Source organism: Ixodes scapularis, unplaced genomic scaffold (genome assembly GCF_016920785.2).
Source record: "Ixodes scapularis isolate PalLabHiFi unplaced genomic scaffold, ASM1692078v2 PGA_scaffold12__126_contigs__length_90152505, whole genome shotgun sequence".
In the NCBI taxonomy this organism is placed as follows: Eukaryota; Metazoa; Arthropoda; class Arachnida; order Ixodida; family Ixodidae; genus Ixodes; species Ixodes scapularis.
In genome coordinates this window covers 69,936,115-69,957,535 of record NW_024609838.1, presented here as the reverse complement: position 1 = coordinate 69,957,535, position 21,421 = coordinate 69,936,115, and the positions used below count along the sequence as shown (strand labels likewise).

The 21,421-nt window shown below is 48.4% G+C and overlaps 1 protein-coding gene across 1 annotated transcript in view; it reads right to left on the bottom strand.

Annotated features, from left to right (window-relative positions):
* Positions 1-17,933, bottom strand: part of LOC121835244 (transcription factor RFX4-like) — a 64,467-nt gene extending 46,534 nt beyond the window's left edge. Inside the window, exon 1 of the mRNA XM_042289235.1 lies at positions 17,881-17,933. Coding sequence (XP_042145169.1) covers positions 17,881-17,905 — 25 coding nt within the window. The 5' untranslated portion in view covers positions 17,906-17,933. The remainder of the gene's footprint in view (positions 1-17,880) is intronic.
* Between the last annotated feature and the right edge of the window lie 3,488 nt (positions 17,934-21,421).

Here is a 21,421-nt window from a genome sequence, read left to right as displayed (position 1 = left end):
CAGTTTGGAATCTGAAACCGCCGAAATGTCGAGGAAGCGGACACGCCAAAATGAAGCCGAATAGAAGAAACGTGAAAACTCTTCACTTTCAGTATTTCCAATGGATGCTTCTAAAGCTGAAGGGCTTCAAGCATTTTAGATGTTCCTGCTAGATTGTTAAAAAAATCATTGAATTTTTTTTTTTTTTTAACTGCTTCCTTTGGAAACGAAACACAACTGTTTGGAAACGTCGTCTGTGAAAAACATTCGACTTTGAAAGGGCTAAACAACATGGAAATATTTACTTGAGGAGGAACTGTCTCAGTCCTTTCTTTTCCTCCCCCTTCTTGAATTTTCGCAAGGCAGACTTTAGGGTCTTCACAAAGTTTTTGGCTTAGCCGTTTGACTGCGGGTGGTACGGTGGTGTTAAGATGTGTCGAATCCCTTGTCCTTCTAGAAAATTCTTAAAAATGGCACTTGTATTTTGTGGTCCATTATCGTTCCGGCAGTCCCTGAACAAGGAAGATTTCCTGGAATGCTTCAACCGTCCACTCAGCTCTGGTCGACGGCATCAAAGTGATTCAGGCCACTTGCTGTATGCGTCGATCACCACCAAGTACATGGTGTTCTGGTATTCTGCGAAATCTTTATGAAATCGGTACCAGGGTCGTTTTGGTGCTTCCCGTTGGTTTAGGGGAGCGTTTTCGTTCCTGTCAGAGACAAGCACAAGCTTCGCAGGCCCGACTTTTCGCTTAGTGTCTTTGTCCATGTTTGACCACCACACGTAGGAACGGGCAAACATCTTCATTTTTGATTGTCCAAGGTGTCCTTCATGTATTAAATCCAGAAGACTACGTCGAAACCTAAGAGGGATCACTGTGCGCATGCCCCAAACTGGGCAGCCATTCGCCACAGTTAGTTCCCAATGTCTCAATGCGTATTGTTGCATCTCTACGCCGCGTTCAACCGATGGCCATCCTTTCATGACGTACCGGTAGACCTTCGACAGTGTCTTGTCTTTAGCAGTCTCAGCCGCGATGTCGGACGCCCTGACTGGAAGTTTGGTCATATTTTCTTCAACAATCGCCATGATGTCTGAAGAAATGAAGCTCACAACATCGGCGACTTCATGTTGAACTTCCATGTCAAACTCTGGATCAGGTCATTGAGGTAGTTGTGGCAAGCCATATGCGTTTCCAAACTGAGTTGTTGTAGTATACTTAATGTCACACGAGTACCCTTGTAGGATCAAGGCCGATAGTTGAAGTTTGTTTGCAGCCGTCACAGGGATTCCTTTCACTGGACCAAACCTCACCGTGAATGGTTTGTGATCTGTATACAAAACAAATCTTCCCCACAGATAATGGTGAAACTTCTTTACGCCAAAAACTATGGCTAGAGCTTCTCGCTCAATCTGGACATATCGTTTCTCCGCGGAAGTTAGCGTTTTCAATGCATGGGCAATAAGGCGTTCCTCTTTTATCTTGTGGGAGATGATCGCTCCGACGCCAACTGATGAAGCATCAGCCGCCAAATAGATTGTCTCGATTGGATCGAAGTGAACAAGAGTCTCCATGGACGTTAGACGCGTTTTGGTGTCTTCGAATGGTTCTACGCAAGGCAAACTCCACTGCCAAAGAACGTTCTTCTTAAGTAGATTACTTAGTGCTGCGCAAAGGTTGGCCAACTCTGGCAAATACTTTTCGTAATACTGAACCGTGCCCAAAAATGCCCGTAGATCATGTAGGTTAGACGGCTCCGGCATGTTCAGTATAGCTCCAACTTTCCTTTGAGATGGACGTGTTCCTTCCGTTGAGAGAATCCGACCCAAATATTCCACTTCTGGAGACATAAACGCACATCTTTTTTTCTTTAGCGTGAACCCATAGTTTTTGAGTCGTGAGGACACGAGCTCCAAGTTCTTGATGTGCTGCTGATCAGTTTCTCTGGTGATGATTATATCATACAGGTAGCATGCCACGCTTCCCACGTTAGCGTATACTTGTTCCATGGTTCACTGGAAGATTGCAGGCGCTGATGATATGCCGAAAGGCATCGGTTAAACTGAAACAATCCCTGGTGAGTGTTTACGACGAAATACTTTTTTGTATCCTCTTTCAGCTCCATCTGAAGATATGCCTCCGACAGATCCAGTTTCGAGAACTTCCGCCCTCTGTTAAGTTTTGAAAAAAATTCCTCGGGTCGTGGGAGTGGGTACTGCGCGACGTTCAACTGAGGATTGACAGTCACGCTGAAATCTCCGCATACCCTCCCGGATTCACTGGTGTTCGGGACAACAGCGATCGGAGTGGCCCACTGCGCTGTTTCCACTGGAGTCAATACGTCTTTGTCTACTTGTTTCTTCAAGTCAGACTCTGCCGCTTCGCGCAATGCTAATGGTAGTGGTCTTGGCCGCATGAACCTCGGTATGACATTCTATTTGAAATGAAGTTGACCTTGATCTTCCTGCACCGACCAAGTTCGTTTCTGAACAGTACTCAATCTGTGCCTAGTCAGCAGCGTCTTCAGGCTCTCTTCTGTTTTCACACGAGCGACGAACAAGTTGTTGAGATCCACTTTCAGAGCTCTTACCCAGATCCTCCCCAACCAGTTGACTTGGCTTGTGTTTGTAAAAATAGCCTCTAGACGTAGTCCTTGACTTCAAATTCAACCTGAAGTTCACATTGACCCTTGACTTTAATGACCTCCTTGCTGAAACTTCGCAGTTTGTACGGAGTTGCGTTCAGCTTCGGTTTTCCGAGGCGATGCCAAGTATGAATGTTCAGTAAGGTGACTTGTGAACCCCCGTCTATTTAGACTTCCACTCCCTTGCCTTCAATCTGACATTCCAGAAACTTGCCATCTCGATCGAAAACGGACTAAACCCTGGTGATTACTTGCACCGTCCCTTTCCTTGTTGATCGGAATTTGCCAGACTGTCATTTCCTGCACATCTTGGCAATGTGCCCCCCTGGTTCCACAAGCTCTGTAGTTTTCAGGCTTGAACCGACACTTGTCTTCCACATGGTTTGTATTCCCGCAACGGAAACATTGTCTAGCAGACCTCTGTAGATCTCTCACCTGGCTGACTGCGATGGGTGATTCGGCGACACTTCTCAATTGACGGGACTCTTCTTCCCTTCGAAGAAAGCTTTCCGGCAGTCTGAGTGCAATGTCGATCGATAACTCTTTCTCTTAAACGAGACGTGCTCTCAAGGGTTGATCTCAAAGTCCAATTATAAAAGCAGTGAGCAACGAACATGTGCGAGCATCGACTTCGTTCTCATACTCGCAGTTGCAAATGACTGATCGTAGTCGTGCTAGGAATTCGGTTTGTGTTTCACGTTCATCCTAGCGTGTTGAAAACAACTTCGCTGATCCAAATTCCTTGAAACGCTTCGGGGAAAAATAAGTGTCCAGTGTGTTTGTCAATTTCCCATACGGAACTTCACTGACCTGCCTCGGTTGAACCAGAGAGTGCAGCAGCTCGAAAGTCTCAGACCCCATTGATGTAATCATAACATTCCTTTTTGTGGCATCATCTGTCGTTCCGGCAATGCCCAGAGACGCTTGGAACCTTATTAGGTATAAGTTCCAGTCCTCTTTTTTCGGATCGAATGGTCCTGGTCCCATGAACCGGAAGACGTTCGATGTTGCTTGCTTCGATGTCTCGCCCGATGCATTCACCGTCTTGAGCCGTTCTCCAGGAATTCTCCACGAACACTCGTCGCCAATTTTTAGCGGAGTGGAAACGGACCCATATGGCGACCTAAAGCCACTTTACTTTGGACCTGAGAACTGCACTGCGAAGACGTTTTTTTGTACGCGCCAGCATCCGAATCTTTCGATTCACGTGAGCCCAGCACGTTCCTCTGTCTCGAATCTTTCTCGCCTTTTACGCTACTACAGGTTTGACGCATTGTTGTTTGCTGTGGTCATGGCGAATGACCCTATGATCTCCCTGCCGAATCTGCTATTATGCCCCCCCCCCCCCGGATTTTTTTTTTCATCAAAAAGGGGATGACAAGGCGAACACGAACGGGCATGGGATGATAAGAATCTGGAGAGGCTTTAGAAACTTTGTTGTGATGTTCCCGAAGTCTGGGATTGATGCATCGGCCGGTCTGACCTATGCCTTGATGGCCGCAGCTCAAGGGAATGGAGACCAGATATAAGCAGCAGGGTTTTTGAATTCACCAGGACACCACATTTAGAGAAGTAACAAAAAAAAAAAAAAAACGAGGCTCGTTGCTTGAGGTAATTTGCATGTGGGGAACATGAAATCTGCTTATATCGGGTCAAGTATAAGAACAAACAAAAAAAATTGCGCCCCCTTTTAGAGGTAAAAATTATATTTCACTGGAAAACAATAAAGTCACTCGAAAATAAAAAAAAAATGAAATTAAAAAAGGATGAAATATGTTTACAAATTTCTGTAATGGGAAATTAGGGCGCAGCTCTTGAGGTATTTTGATTTTGCGATATACCATGCAATTTAAGAAATAAATTTTCCTCTTCCTGCTCCTCCTTTTCCGTGTCCTCCTCCAGCTTCGTACCCTTCTCCGAATCCTCCCCTCGCCCTCTTCCGTACCCTCCCCTTCTCCTTCTCCTCCCCCTCTCCTCCTCCTCCATAGTCTCCGCTCCTACTCCGGACCCTCCCATTCTCCTCCTCCGTACCCTCCCCTCCTCCTCCTGCGTACCCTCCCCTCTTCCTCCTACTTTCCCCTCCTCCTCCGGTTACACCGACGGCTATGGCGACGGCGACGCCGCAAAACACTTGAACAAGCGCCTAAGAGCTGGGCTCTAAAAGCTGCGCCCGCTCAGACATCGAACGCCGGCCGTTTGTGTGCAAGCCAATGACGATAACCATACGGCCATGGGCGTGCTTGCTCGGAGACTCGCGTGGCATTACTCCCTCCTTTAAGATGAGCATCGTCTCGACGCAAGGTGCAAGAAAACAAAGGAGAGCAATAGAAACAAAAGAATGAAAAAAATACGGATGCTCGTAAAACACAGTCAAGAGTAGCATGAGATTACAGTTCGCAGTCTTATTGAGCGTAGTACGGCTTGAGGCGCACAACATGGACGACTTGAGGTCGTGGTGGGCGGCGTGATAATTTTCTTGTTCCGTTGGGCATCACCTCGTAGTTCGGATCACCAAATGGACGAAGTGTCTTGTACAGTACTTGTACGTTTCAGCAGCTTCTCGCTGAGACCGCGGCGTCGAATGGGTGTCCACACCCACACCCTGTCTCCGGGCTGAAAGTGAACGTCCCGACGAAGAAAGCTGTAGCGGCCGTTTTCGACACGTTGCTGGTTTTGAATACGGAGTCGAGCGAGTTGGCAGACTTCTTCGGTTCGTTGAGCAACCACCTGGGCGTCGTCACTCCCATCGTCAGCTGGCTCGCTTGGCAGCATCGCGTCAAGCATGGTCGTTACCTATCGTCCATGTACCAGCTAGAAAGGTGTAACCCCAGTTGTCTTTTGAACCGCAGTGTTGTAGGCGAATGTGACGTAAGACAACACCTCGTCTCGTCTTGTGCTCTACGTCGACGTAAGTGTAAATCGTGTCGGCGATGTTTTAGAGCGCAGCTCTTAGGGGACCGTTCCCGGCTTGAGCGGCGTCGGCGTCGCCGTCGGCGTAACCAAGGTCACCCCAAGGTCACGCGGCCCCCAAGGTCACGTGACCCCCAAGGTCACCCCAAGGTCACGTGACCCCTCCCCCAGGGTCACGTGACCCCCAAGGTCACGTGACACCCGAAGTCACGTGACCCCCCGAGGTCACGTGACACCCCCGAGGTCACGTGACCACCCCCAGGGTCACGTGACCCCCGCCGAGGTCACGTGACCTCCCCGATGACGTCATCGTCACTGATGACGTCACCGGCATCCGCATCGTCATCATCACTGATGACGTCATCAGTGACGTCACTGATGCGTCACCGACATCCGCATCGTCATCGTCATAATCGCTGATGACGTCATCGGAGTCCGCATCGTCATTGTCACTGATGACATCATCGGCATCGTCACGTGACCCCCAAGGTCACGTGACCCCCCAGGTCACTTCACCCCCCAGTACCCTTCCCTCCTCCTCCTCAAGAGCTGCGCTCTAATTCGGTGTTACAGGGAGTAGTAAACGGCTTTCACTTTTTTTTGTTTAGCCGTTCTGTTAGTCCATTCATCTGCGGATGGTACACAGTGGTTTGATGGTGGCTGGTTATATCAATTGAGACGAAGGATCTAGCTCCTGCGTCATCTAGGTCATGAACGATGATCAACGGTCGGTAATGAGAACTTCGGGGGCGCCGTGCCGGTGGACGATGGATTCGACGATAAACTTCACAACTTCAACAGCAGTGCCTGATGGAAGGGCTTTCGTCTCGGCTTATCCTGGGAGCTAATCGGTCGCGATGATTATCCATCGGTTTACAAGCATCGATAGTGGAAACGGTCCAAGTAAATTTAATCCGATTTGCTGGAATGGGGCAGATGACGACGCAATAGGCCGAAGACGTCCTGCCGGCAGTGGCGTCAAAACAGGGGGCAGGGGCAGCGACCGCCCTCCCCCCCCCCCCCTCTTCTACAGCTCATAAATTTAATGGAAACAACACAGGGGAAGGGGCACAAAATCGCCGTCGCCCCCCACCACAGACACCGTCTTCCTACCCCCACCTCCCGAATAGTTCCGACGCCTCTGTGCGGCCGGCCTCGTCGGTGGTTTCTTCCGTCGTTGACGCCCGTGGCAAGATCGGGTGTAGTGGTGGACTGTCTTCGCAAACTTGGACCAGTAGTACTTCTCGCATTCTGGCAAGAGTTTTCCTGTATCCAACGTGTCCCGCCGTCGGGTTATCGTGGCAGGCTTGAACTATCAACTCTCGAAGACTGAAAGGAATCACCAACAGCTATGCAGTGTTGTTGCCGCTGATGTTCTCCTTGTACAGCACATCTTTTCGGGTGGAGAAGGTTGCCAGCGTTCGTAAAAAAACGCGGGAAACCACAATTCCTTTTCCCTATAGGCGTTTGATGAGTCCTTGCAGTTCAAGATCATCTCTTTAGAGTGCTGGTCACTGACGCCTTGAGTGCCGAGAAAACACTCGTCGTCGTTGTCTTCAGTGCAGGCAGGACCGGCCATGACGGGGGCCCTTGACAGACAATCGGCGTCACTGCGCTTTCGGCCGGATTTGTACACCGCGGTCATGTCAAACTTCTGCAGTCGTATACTCCACCAAACGAAACGTCTTGAGGGGTCCCTCAGATTCACGAGCCAGGAGAGCCAGTGGTGGTCAGTAACCACTCGGAACGGGCTTCTGTACAAGAACGGGCGAAACATGGTGATAGCCCAGACGACGGCGAAGCATTCATTCTCCGTCGTAGAGTAATTACCTTCCGCCTTTGATAGTGTCCGGCTTGCACAGGCGATTACCCCTTCTGTTCCCTTCTGTATTTGGAGCAACACCGCGCCAATCTCAGAGTAACTTGCGTCGGTGCGAATTTGTTTTTGCATGCTGGTCAAAATTGCAAGGACGGGAGGTGTTTGAAGTCTTCGTTTAAACTCGTCAAACCCCCGCTGCTGCTCTTCTGTACACTGAAACTTTACGGCGTCTTCTGTAAGGTATGTCATTGGCATAGAAAGCTTCGCAAAATTTCGAACGAAGCGCCAGTAGTATGCACAGAGGCATAGGAATCTTCTTACGGCCTTTCTGTCTGAAGGCGAAGAAAATGCGGCTACAGCGCGCGTCTTCTCGGCGTCAAGACGAACACCTTCGCTGCTCACGACGTGGCCTAGGAACTTGACATCACCATAAGCGAACCGACATTTCGTTGGCTTGAGAGTTAGTCCAGCGTCCTTGCTGGCTTGAAGTGCGGCACGGAGTCGTCGTAAGTGCTTGTCGAAGTTGTTGGCGAACACCAGAACGTCGTCGAGGTAGACGCGAGAGCTCTGCCATTTTAAACCCGCTAATATGGTGTCCATGACACGCTGGAAGGTCGCCGGCGCGGATAGTGAAGGCCATCATTTTAAATTTGTACACTCCGTCGGGCGTGACGAACGCAGTTTTCTCCCGGTCCCGTTCGCCAACCTCAGACTGCCAGTAGCTACTCTTCAAGTCCGTCGACGAAAAGTTTCGGGAGCGCGCAGGCGGTCTAGGGTATCGTCGATGCGGGGGAGCAGGTAGACGTCTTACTTTGTCACAGCATTGTGTTGACAATAGGCCACATAAAATCTTAGGGTTCCGTCCTCCTTCTTTACGAGCACAACAGGTGAAGTCTAAGGGCTGCTTGACAGCTTGACCATGTCATCGTCGATCATTTTCTGAACCTGTTCTTGGATGACTTCCCTCTTTTTCAGACACGGTACGGTGACAGGTGGATTGGGTGCACGTCGCTGTCGGTAACAATTCGATGTTTCGCCAATGGTGTTTGTCGAACTTTCGACGAAATGTCAAAACAGTCACTGTATTCAGCGAGATCAACCAGCTGCCGCCGCTTCAGAACTGGGAGCTCAGGGTCGATGTCAAGCTGCGCTGGCGATGTGCTCTTTTGCTGTGACGACAAGGTTCCCTGAAAGATTACGGTCACCACGACTGGCGCTTCAAGCTCCTCAACGTGGCCCACGGTGGTACGCTGCGTTAGGTGCTGCGGCTCCTCTCGAAAGCTCTTCACGAGGACAGTTCTACGTCCGTCTTAGAGATCCGTTACACCCTTTCGACACCCATTTCTTTTTCAAGGCGCAATTGGACGCTGCCTTCCATAAGAGCTTCACCGCACATGGCTGCGTCGGTTTTGATGGTTACGGAAACACTCGACCGTTGCGGCATGTTCATATAATCGGATATAAATCGGATCGCGGTTGACGTCGTGTTGGGCTCCACCGGCAGCAGAATAGTCTTTCTCAGCGTCAACTGGTTTGCGTCGAGGTCGATGACGGCGCCATACTCGCAAAGAAAGTCCCTTCCGTAGATAACGTCCCTCATACGGTCTCGCAGAACGACTAGCTTCACAGGGCATGTCTCATCGTGGATCTCGACGCGAATGGTGCACCTCTCGACTGGTGTGATCAGGTCCACTCCGGCGGTTCGTATTTGAGATCCATCCCAAGGCGTCGACACTTATGGCAGGCGGCGAAAGAGCCTCCAACTCAAGACTGAGTAGTCTGCTCCGGTGCCCACGAGTGCCGATGAGTCACGACCGTCGATGGCAATGTTGAGGTTGTTGGGCCCCGTAGCAGAATCGTCATTCCGATGCTTGTCGTCTATAGAGTGGGGGCACTTCGACGTTCTTGGAGGATATTTGCGACTGTCGTCTTCGGCAACTCCACCTCCAGGGGTTGCGGCGCTTATAGTTTCCCCGGCGAGGGGTGAGGGGAACAGGCTTTCACGGCGAGGCTTATGCATCGGCGAAGCTGGACGTCGTAGTGAGGGTGACCGGGACCCACGCCGAGCCGCAGGCGTCGCAGAAGGTGGACGTCGTAGGTAGTCGTTGACCTCCCGAGGTCGTTCACCGTAGCGTGGAAGCGGGCCGTAAGGTGGAAACCGCGTAGCCCCAGCTGCCGGTACGGGCTACGGCGGTAGACGTGGTCGTCTTCCCCGCAGTGGTAGCACAGCGGACGTCGGTCAGCCCTGCGCCACACGTCCTTCTTCGTTGGCGCCGGTGGTTCGGCTCGGATGTGCGGGGCTTATTCCTCAGTGCGCCGAGCGTAATGCGGCGCCGAGGATGCGCCATCCCGTCGAGGGTGCGCCGGGTGCTGGTACTGGCGGGTCGCTGGCGGTGGTCGTCGAGCCATGGCGGCGTAGCTCAGGGTGGGTCCCTCGGGCGCCGCGATGCTGACGGGGACATCTGGTTGGAGCGCCCGTTGAACCTCCCCTCGGATTGCTTCGGTGACAGAGAGCGAAGCGGGGCGGCTATCCGGCAGCAATTTTTTCAGCACCTTGCGGATGACGTCGGGGATCATCTCTCGCATACCCGCGAGGCTGGAACTGATGTCGAGTCTAGAGAGCGCAGGAATAGCGACGTTGGGCGGTCGTTGGTAGGGGACGGCATGGGATTGGAGGGCCCGCTCAATGTTCGTTGCTTTCTTTACAAAACCATCGATGGTGGTAGGCTACCAAAAATCGTTTTATGGACTTCGTGCATAAGGATCCACGGTCTGGAAATCCCCGAGGTTGAATAGCCCTTTGTTTTTAGTTTGTGAAGCTTCGACGCTGCTCTGGCTTGAGTAGCTCCCAGTTGGTAAGCAACCATTCATGATTTTTGATCCAGCGTCGCGCGCTTCCCTCGAGAGAAAAATATACGTTATGAAGACGCTGTTCAGGAGTCCATTGGTTATGATGCCCCCCCCCCCCCCCCCCCCCCCCCCCCAATTCGTATTGCTGCAACCAGTCTTCGAAGTCTTCGTAGATCTCGCCTGGAAGGTCGTCGGAGTTCGAGGGGCGACGGGCAGGGAAACGATGGGGGAGGCAGCGCCGGGAGTCCGCGACGATTGATTGCTCATCGTCGGCTTCGTCGATTGATGGCGGGCCTGCTCCGGCAATAAACTGAATTCCGGGGGCAAGCCTTGAGCACGACGGCTTCCTCGGGCCTCGGTCGTTTCCACGGACGGTATTCTTGAGCCGGGGACTGGACTTGCGCTGCGAAGTTTCGGAGCATGGGGTACGCTTCATGGGCTGCGTTACCCCGCACCTCCATCAGAATGTCACGAATGACAATTGATGAGGCGACGAGTGACTCAAAACAACTAAACGTTTAATGGAGCGAACGTGTGCCCAAAAGAAAATAGAAGGAGGCTAGCGTCGCAGGCTAGCGTCGATGGCGGCTTAAAAGCAGGATCGAGCACTGGGGTGAGACCGACCTGGCGGCATGCCACAGGGCCCCTTATGTGCACGCGTGGGCTTCTATAAAATCGGCGTAGAAGGGTCGGCGCGTAAAATATTCGGTCCTCCAATAAGCAACAAGGCTCTCGAATTCACCAGAACACAACATTTGCAGACATAACAAAAAAGGTGCGTGAACTTCGGCCCTTTGCGTGGGAGCCAAAACGATAACGATTCGGCCATGGGAGCGCTTGCTCGGAGACGCGAGTGGCAATATGTATAGACCATAAAAACCGTCATTCATAGCGCGGCAAAACAATACATTACTAGTTACCAGTCGCGTCATTTCTAAAAGCAATATAAGAACAAAATGATTCAAGTGATCGGCAGGTAACGATTTCCATCCGCTGGTAGTTGACGGAAATAAGGAATATTTTAAACAACCCTTGAAACACCTAGGCTGGTGAATGTTACGACTATACTTGTTTCGAGTAATCCTAGATACACCAGGAGTCAGGCACGCTGTTTTATCAATGTGCTCTAAATTGTTTATAATCAGAATAAAAATGTATCCTCTTCTTCTGTGGGCCTAGCCTTAAGTATTGATAAGTTTGCTTTTGGGTAGATTTAAAGCCGCTGAATATAAGTCGAATTTCAGTGGCTCTAGGTAGACTGTTATCGGACAGTCTACCTACAGCCACTGAAAGTTGACTTATATTTGTAAAAAAGAAAACTCAAAGTGAGCCGCTGTACGCTTTCCAGTTTTAGAGCGTCTTTAGCATTGTGGGGATCCCGGACTTCTCATGCATATTCGTTTAGTGGCCGAATGAGTGTTTTATACGCCAAGAGTTTTGTATCAACCGAACTTAATTTCAATCTCCGCTTCAAGTTGCACAATTTGGAATTCGCTTTTTAGAACGCAGCTCTTAGGCGCCCGTTTACAGCTTGAGCGGCGTCGCCCTCGCCGTGGGCGTCGGCGTAACCGCGCGGTGTATTATGGGTAAATTTCTCCGCGAAATTTAGCGGAAAATTTTCCCGCCAAATTTAGCGGAAAAATTTCCCCGCAAAATTTAGCGGAAAAATTCCCCACTAAATTTAGCGGAAAAAATTTCCCAGCTAAATTTAGCAGAACAAATTCCACGCTTAGCGGAAAACATTTCCCGCTAAATATAGTGGGAAAATTTCCCGGCTAAATTTAGCGGATAATTTCCCCTAAATGGGAGGCCAGCAGGAGAGGAGGAGTGGCATAGCCTCCTCTCCGTACCTCCCCTCCTCCTCCTCAAGAGCTGCGCTCTAATTTGGCGTTACAGGGGATTGTAAACGTCTTTCATTTTTTTTCTATATTATTTAGAAGCGTTCACCAACTTAGATCATGCGAGAGGGTTTCTCTCTAATATTTATAATTGCTAACCCTTGGTATCGGGTGTCCGTCAAGACTGTAATCAAATTCAACTGGCTTAGTGTTGTAATAGTCATGCACACAATTATTTTCGACATTAAGTGGCATGAGCCATATACTGCACCACTCTGCAATGCAGGCTAAACATGTATTTAAGAAATTGATCAGCGGGGTTTTTAACTTCACTATACAAAGTTTAGTCATCGGCGAAGAGCCTTGCCTTCACAGATAGATTTAAGTGTATGGCATTAATAAGCGGTACACCTGATTTCACGTTGCACATATCCGAGTGTTTGCCACCCTAAATTCTACAAATCGCCTTCTTTCGCAAACGAACATTTCAATCCAACTGACTAGGACGAACTTTTTTAGTATAGACTTTCATTTCACTAGTAATCTTCTCTGGTTAAGTTTATCGAATGCCGTTTTCACGTCTAGAAAAATAACGTCAACCTAACCTTTACGGTGTAGGACAAAAGAAAAAAATGGTGCGCGAAATCCACTAGTTGAGTAACGCTGAACAACCTTTTACTAAATCCGTGCTGGGAGCTTTTCGGCAAATTATAATCACCCAAAAACGAATGTGTACGACGTTTCCCGCATGTTGATGTTAGTGAAATTGGCCTTTGTTCACGGAACACGCTTTACCGGACTTCAACACGGGTACAGCTTCACGAATCTTCCAGTCATTGGGTAATAAACATGAAGATAAAGATTTCTCAAAAAGAATAACAATATAGTGCAACAGTGACTCAGCAGTTACATACATTAAGTTACGTATCGGTAACTTTAAACTGTAACACGTTATCTTTTTTATGTAGCTAGTAACTGTATTTATACCATTTATAAAGTAATGATAAAAGCAACGACGTCACTTTTGTTGCTACTTTTCACAGTCTCTTGAGGATCAAGATAGCATGCACTTTTGAAATTATGTCTTCCGGCATTTGTATAGTTTAAAAAAAAATTCTGACCATTTGTTTTAACTGATTTTCAGGATAATTCGTATTTAGAAATATGGCCCCATTTGGGTGTTTCTCGTAAATTTGTCTCCTAACCACAACAACAATATTTAGTGCAAAGACTGACAAAATGTAAAGCAATGCGCGGAAAACGGTTTGTAGGTCCCAGCGTGTATATACGTGAGGGGAAAAAACCAATAAGCAATATTACGCAATTGGACGTGTTTGTGATTTTTCTTTGCAAACACACGACGCCATTGCTTAAAAACAACTGCAGAGTGCTTAACTTATCATGTTTATACTATATGTCTAGACGCTTGACTTCGCCCTCGACAGCATCTATGTCGTCTACCTGGTGTATCTCTTTCAAACTGGCAGCTTCCAGTCTAACACAAGAAAAAAGAAGACATGCCGCCCTGGCTACCTTGGCCGCCGACCGCAGCAATTTGGATGTAGCCACCTTTTTGAACCTGTCAAGGTCCTTCGCATTCAACGTCATAAAACAGCTTTCGACTTCTAGCGGGGACGTCGCATCCATCGACAAGCGAAAAACACTTTCCCAGCGGTCAGAAGGTCACCAGGACCACTGAGATTGTCCAGCAGGTGCAGAACGATGTGAACGACGACCCCAGAAAGTCAATAAGGGCCATTGCCAACAAGCTGGAGGTGGCAGAGCCCACTATCAGGCTTGTGGAGCATGAGGACCAGATACCAGTCGTAAGTGATAAGGAGAAGGCAGTTTGTATCCCCCCAAAAAAAACAGGAAAACCGCGTCATCCAGCCCAAGCGCTTGCTGAACAAACTCAAGTACTCTGAAAAACCGGACATGATTTGACCAAGATCAGAAAGCCAACAGAAAAAATGACAGGTGGATCTGTGCGAGCCCCGATGAGGTCCCTACGATCACGCAGACAAAGTTTCCGTCATATGTGATGGTCCTAGCCGTTGTGAGGGACGAGGATCACGTCATGCCACCGCACATCTTCGAACAAGGCTTTGGTGCCAACTCGAAGACCTACAGCGAGACCCTGGGCACTGTTGTAAAACCTTGGATTAAAAAGGTGGCCCAGGGAAGGCCATACATTTTTCAACGAGACTCTGCTTCATGCCGCAAGGCACACGCGACCCAAGATTGGCTGGCTGAAAATCTTCATGACCACGTCACCCGCCACTTGTGGCCTTCAATAAATCTTCAGGTGCAAACCCCTTCGAAAACTATGTCTAGGGCGTCGTCGAGAGAGAAGAACCAACTAGGGGCCCCATAAAACCACAGTCGTTAAACGCTGCCATCGTTGACGCCATTGCCAGCATCTACGAGGACCACTTGATCGGGGCATGCAGTCGTTTTCGAACCCGCATCGAATCGGTCATTGCCGCTGTTTTATTGAATGACCTTTGAGAACACGAATAGAAAACACTATCTGTGCCGAATTCCCGGCAAATATATTAATATTTCTTCGAAACATCTTTTTATTTGCTCACTCTACCGTTATGTTCCCAAATACCTCACGCCTATTTTAAAACTTGTTGGCGTAGCCGTTCTTCCGGGGGAGGTGCCCAAAATGCCAACTTTGCGCAACCCGCAGAAGGCGCTAAGGGCTGAGAGTGTGATACTAACTTTTTTTCAAAAAATACATTTTTTTTACTAAAGTCAGGTTTGGTTTTATATGCATTGAGTCAAGAAAATATTTGTTTCGTCTTCAAAATTAAAAATGGTCACCGGACATGGTCGACCGAACATAACTGAAAACACACTGCGGGGACACGCCATAGAGTTTTTATAATGTACGCTAGAGGTTCAACTGGCGCTAGTGTCTATGCGACTTCCGGGAGGCAAATTGAAGCAGACAGCAACCAGTCTACTTTTACAGTGCTCCTGTGCATTCCTAAGGGAAAACGCGCGTGCATTTTGCCTCTTCGCCGAAAAATAACACGGAACACTTTGGTTATTTGGGTCGTACCGAATAGTATGTAACTTGATTAACACTGTAAAAGTGTAATTGCTTTAGTTAGCGCATTTTTCTTCATCAGTGAACGATGTTTAACTTCACTATATTTCAGTCCCAGACGTGTGTTCCGCAGCAGGTGTGTAAAAACAAGCGACGATCCAAAGCAAAATTACGATCGAAAGAAATATAGAGTGTGTTCAAGGCTCGCCAGCATTCCGGTAACGCTTATATATTGATAATATGCCAGTCCTGTCACTATATGAAAATGAACCCGACGTGGCATGAGCGGATAAAAACATTCAAAACGTTGAGAATAAAGTCCGTGGCCTATGAAAGGTGTCTCTTCGTATCATTTTCTCTGCCGGCTAGCTTTTATCGGGCACTTGTTCTCAAAGATTTCGAGCGTGCGGGTGATATTTTTTGAACGTAGAACAAGCAGCTTCGCTCAGGGCAGAAAGAATAAAGCGGTATACTCACTTATTTAAAATCGGAATATATTCCGTGGCCTTCAATTTATTTTGATCGAACATGCACGTGTAATTACTAATCCGGTGTTACTGCGTAGTTCTTGCCGTCTTTCTTAATATCCGGATGTTCCTCGTTCGTTTGGCACGTATATCCCCCACGCTAAAAAGCGCCGACGTCGTGTTCGCGCAGTGTCCGACAGTGGACATAAATACACGGACGAAGCCGTTTTAGCACCGTTTTTAATGCGATGAATTTGAGAGAAAAACGCCGTAACTGCCTAATTATTTTGTCGGCCTGACTGAGAAATGTTCCAAGCTACCTAGTACCTACGAATTATTTGGGATATTTGCTCTTATGATCGAGCGCAGAGAGAAAATGCACTCACTTTTTCCCATAGAAATGCATTACCGGAAGTCAATTTTCGGCTGGTTGTAGTCTGCTTCAATTTGCTTCAGCACACTAGTGCCACTTGAATCTCTAGCGTACATTATAATAACTCTATGGGACACACCTCAAGAATGTTCGAAGCAACTAAATACCTACGCTCCGAACATGCCTGCGGACAGTTTTGTATTACCAATGTGGGACCGTCACGCGAGGAGAAAACACGCCTCGGAATGTGTCCGCGGGCTGTCGTTTGCACGATGTTTTAGGCAGTGTGGTCGCGACTGTTTAGTCGCTGACAAGCTCGACAAAGGCAGGGCCCCAGGCTTCTCGCTTCGCGATTAGCTCTTTGCTGCTTCTATCGGCTGATGACGCATTCTCATTGGCTGGAAAGCGAGAGTTAGGTGCTCGAGACTCGACAAGCCGTGCGTTTTCTATGCTGTCTGTGACCTGAAGGCGATTCAAAAATTACAAAAACTCAAACCTTTTCGTACGCGGTCGCCGTCCCTCTCCATTCACTCTTGTACAGGTGTGAACCTGTTAAAGCCAGTTCAGCTGTGACTGAGGTGAGAGAAAGAATGGCTGCCCTACTTCTGAAGTGCTCAGGTGGCAGTGTTGTAGGCGTTACCGAAAGAAAGAAAAAAGTAACGAAACACGTTACTCGTTACTTGCAAATAAGTGTAACGCGTTACCTTGCTACATTACATGAAAATAAAAGGAACGCGTTACCGTTACCGATGAAAAGTAACGAAGGTTACTTTTGCGTTACTTTATTCATCAATAATTGACACTATTTCTTTGTTTTGACGTTACAGGTATGCTAATCGCTACATTTCAAGAAACTGCATGTCAATGCAGAAACTTAACATTATTACTTTTTTTTTTCTTTTTTATGGTTTCATTTCGAAAGATGTAACACGAAACCGCCTAGAAAAAACAAACAAATTGAATTGTAACTTTTTTTTTAAGTCTTAGGAAGAAAACGTAACGTTACCCGTTCTTCAAAGTAAGACACGTAATTATGTTACCCGCTACTGTTTTGAAAAAAAGTAAGGAGTACGTTACACGTTACAGAAAAAAGTAAATGCGTTATCTCGGTGACGCCTTTACTTGTTACGCGTTACTGCCAACACTGACAGGTGGGAAGCAGTGGAGCAGCACAGGGGGGGGTGAAGGATATGGGGTTTCAGCGACCCCCCCCCCCCCCCTTCAGCCGGCCCTATAATATACGCATGTATTTTTATTCCCTCCCCCCTTCCCCCCCTCCGAACTCCAAATCATGGACCTCCCAGTCACCTCGCCCTCCCCCCCCCCCTCCTCGCCCTTTCCCCTCCCGAAAACAAATCCCTGGCTACGCCACTGGTGAGGAGCCATTGTTTTTGTGGTCGGAGGGAGTGCCTTGAGCCGATCTTTACCAAAGTCTTTGTGCACAGAAATAAAGAATGTATTTTGTCGCAAAGAAGTGTGTTTGAATGAATACGAAAGTTCAAGGAAGGATGGGCCAGCGGCAGCCATAAAGTCAAAGGGACGAGTGACACTTCGATGTGACTAATCATCTGCGAATCAGCCGAGGCTTTGCCTACGCAAAATTCCACGTCAGATAAACATGCTTAGAACATGCTTGAGACACATCCACAGATGTCATCGTGTCTGGAAGTGTCACCGCGTCTTTTGTATGATGAATGAGCAGTGCTACTGCGCCTTAGAGATTTTTTATTAAGATAAATTCTACAGCCCGAGTGAGGATGATTCCTGAATTTCCTCGTACCTTGTTCGAGCACCGCACAATACTCCTTTTGACGCAGCGTCGCTCCGACTATCCGTTTGAGTGACTCGACGGAAAACAGCACGCGTAACAAAAGCTCCTCGATCGGTCACGTGGCACCAAAGACCATCGTGGTCGAACCGCAAAAATGCCGAGTACTCACCCAGATGTCGACGGTCGTCATCCATTTGCCCCGATATGGCGGTGATCCACTCGTCGACGGCTGCACCGCGTTCCAGACTGGGGTTCTGTGCTGACACTCGGTCAAAACCGCGAGGGCGGAGCCCCGTGTTTTTTTGTGTTTTTTTTCGCTTGTTTGGAGGGGGGCGTGACCGCGACGCAGTCCCGCCCCTTTGCCGCGACGCTTGCTTTCGGAGACAAACGGCCGCGCCGAAACCACGCCCTCGTCGAAGTCCCTCCTTCGAACAAACGCGGTGCCGCACCCCCGACGGGCTGCATTTACACCCTGCAGGGCTTCCGTTCGGCCGACGCGCGATACCACAATCACCCCTAAAAAGCTGACAAAGCGGTGGGATCTACGCCCTCGTCGGACCAATCATCTACTCCCCTTTGATCACCTGACTCCGCTCTCCGCGCGGGTACCGATGGGAGGGTGATCACGTGGCAAGAGATCGCCGTACGACTGGTCAAACGGGCACGTAGCTCCCACCGCACTGTCAGCTTTGGGGTCAACAAAGTTTAAGAGGATGCGAACTCGATGGCAGCGTCCCAACCCTTCCTCGCAGACGACTCGGTCGTAGTAACGAGCAAACAGCCAGTACATTCCGATCTTCTCCGCATAAGGCATGAATCGCGTCTTTTTTTTTTTTTTTTGTTAAGAGAAAAGGGGGAGGAAGTGTTAAAATAAAATGTGCCAGTTCCTTTTTTTTTTTTTTTTTTGTTGGAAAATGAATAATTGCTTCATTCTTGCCAAGCTGTGTTTCGATGCTCGCATTTTTACTCTCGTGGAATCCTCGTCAGTCAAAATAGCAACCTACACTTTAAAAGAAAAATCGTTTTTGAAATGTTTTTGACGCCCAAAAGAACTCTTCTAGCTCGCGAAGAACGGTTTCACCTCACGCACTATCGCTCCCTGGCGCACTAGAAAGGCAACTGGGCGATGAAGGATCTCTTTCGCATCAAAAAAAGAGCTTAAAAGAACCCGTATAGGTTTTCCCCGACGAACCATTTTAGGGTGCTCATAACTTTTTTAGGGTGCAAGATATGGACACGCCGAAAAACCTCTAAAAATTCATTCATGGCCTTTTTCCTTTTATTTATTTATTTATTTATTTATTTATTATTTTTTTTTTTTAATGTGCCTGCCGACCGGCGTGCCCTCTACGGCAAGGCTCCCAAACACGCAGCCTGAGGGCCGCCTGCATTTCGCGGCCCTCTGGGACGCGGCCCGTAAGTATCCCGCCTCTGCGGGATCCCCCGTTCTCATCACTCGAGCGTGGCATGCGCCATGGATAATGGTCTCCTGCCGTCCATTTATTTCTGCCCAAAGCGAAGTTCTTCTCTGATACCCTGCTCGCATGTCTGGCAGTAATCTAATTGTTGTTTAAATGAGGATTGTTTTCTTTTGAATGCCACTAAAATGCACGTATTTTCGAATAATTTTGTTATAAATATCGCCAGGAAAGCAAGAACTCTCGTATGAAGAAATATTTTGTTCAAAGCGCGTAGAATTTAAGGGAATACTTCGATGGAATTCGAAATATACGTGCCGTGTTTAGAAATAGGCTGAATATGATCCGATCAATATCCGTAAATGGTAATCTCACGTTTGTCTTTAGAGCTTAGTGGCTGTATTTTTCGTTATAAACGGCCCTCTCTGGCAAGCGCTCGAAAAGCAGCCAGTGGAGAGCACGTGACAACCGGCGCAATTGTGATGTAGATTGTCTCGGGACGAGCAAAGCTGCGGCGAGGCTGACGTCAGCAGGATATCCTAGCCGTTTCAGCCACCGAAACGGCCAAACCACGCCAACGATCAGGCCACCGCAGCTAATTCCCAAATCTGCCTCTGTACGAATTTTGAGTGACGGGTTAATCTTCTATAATTATGTAGAGAGACAATAGCGACGTATGGGACGCACAATGGAGAGTGCCGGCAGAAGGGGAGTTCCTCCTTCCCCTCTTCCCTCACGGTGGCCGGAGGCGAGACAGGCATCGCCACTACCTGTAAAGGTTCCTAAACGAGCATTACAAACGAGGCTATAGCAAAATCCACCAGGTGTTCTTTGCTAATCATTTAATTCGTTTTAGAATTTCTTTTCGAGTCCTTCTTGACCAGAGATTGGTGTGCCTAATGTGATACTGCTCCCCTAACCACAAATAGATCAAACGATAAGGGCCGAAATTTCGTTGTAGTAACGACAGGGCAACGGTAATGTGCTTGATCTCTGGACATATTAAAAATTTGTAATAAGTTGGAGGGGTAATAATTTTTTTAATCGTGATATAACATTAGATCTACGTTCAAACTAGTCATGAAGAAATTCAAGCTAAAGATGTCGCTGGTAAAAAAAGGTGAGTGTACAAAAATCAGAATACGAGGTCAGGATATATCTGGCTGAGACACTCGGCTGATTTTCAGCGTGAAACATGAAGCGCTATTGGGTCTTCTGACACCTCAATATATCGCATGGCAAAAAATGAAACAAAAATTCTGGGCGTCGTCCGAGTCCCTTTAAGGGCAGCTGTCAACGCTATGAGCTCGCGCGTCAAGCCTTCGCTGTGGTACAACGTAAGGTGAAACTGAGTATAGTGTTTCAACTTTGAGCAATCCAAACTATAACAGATTTCCGGAATGTCCAAGCTCGACTTCTCCATACTCGCTATTTATTACCTCTAAACTCAAAAGAAAACAGAAAATTAAAGGGCATCTCCGCCGTAATTTTTAAAGTCACCGATTTCTATAAAATTTTCACCATGTATTTGGATGCCCTTCCTGAGCATGTGTACGAAATATCTCCGAAAAATATTAATTTTCTTAGAAGAAAATGAATTTTGAAATTTGTACGTCCACACCCAAATCACTTGCTGCCGCCCTACTGGCAACACTGAGGAAGAGCGGCACACGGAGGCTGCCATGATGGCACTGACGTTGCCGTGACGTCACATGTTGGTCAGGGTGCTTGCTTTGGAGCTTGTTGGTGCTAGGACTGTCTGGTTTTTGCTTATTTTATCGGTTTATACAGTTATGGAAGAGCGCGGAATGGCGGCTGGAGGGAATTGGTGTTGTGCCGTAGGGTGTAATAACACCACGAAGAAACGCAGCAATGTGACATTTCACAGTTTTCCGACCGACAAGTCGACACGAAAGAAGTGGGTCCTGGCAGTCCGATGTGAACGCTGGCTCCCAAGTAAAAACAGCCGAATCTGCTCCGACCACTTCTCACCGGATTGCTATGACGCTAGCGTGCGACTGAGGGAATCTTACGGGTTGGGCGGGGACGGGCGCAGAAAGAAGCTACTCAAATGTGCCGTGCCTACCGTGTTCGCGCACACACAACTCTGACAGCCGCCGATCGAGCGACGAGCGTTTGCAAAGAGGAGAAGAATGCAGGTAAGGGTGCTTTATGTCGCTCTGAAATAACAACCAGATGCCGCTTCCGCTTCGGAAGCGGCATCTGGGTCCACATGGCGGCGGATCACGCATGCAGCCGCCGCTGGCGCTTCTCTCGGAGGCGATGCCGGCG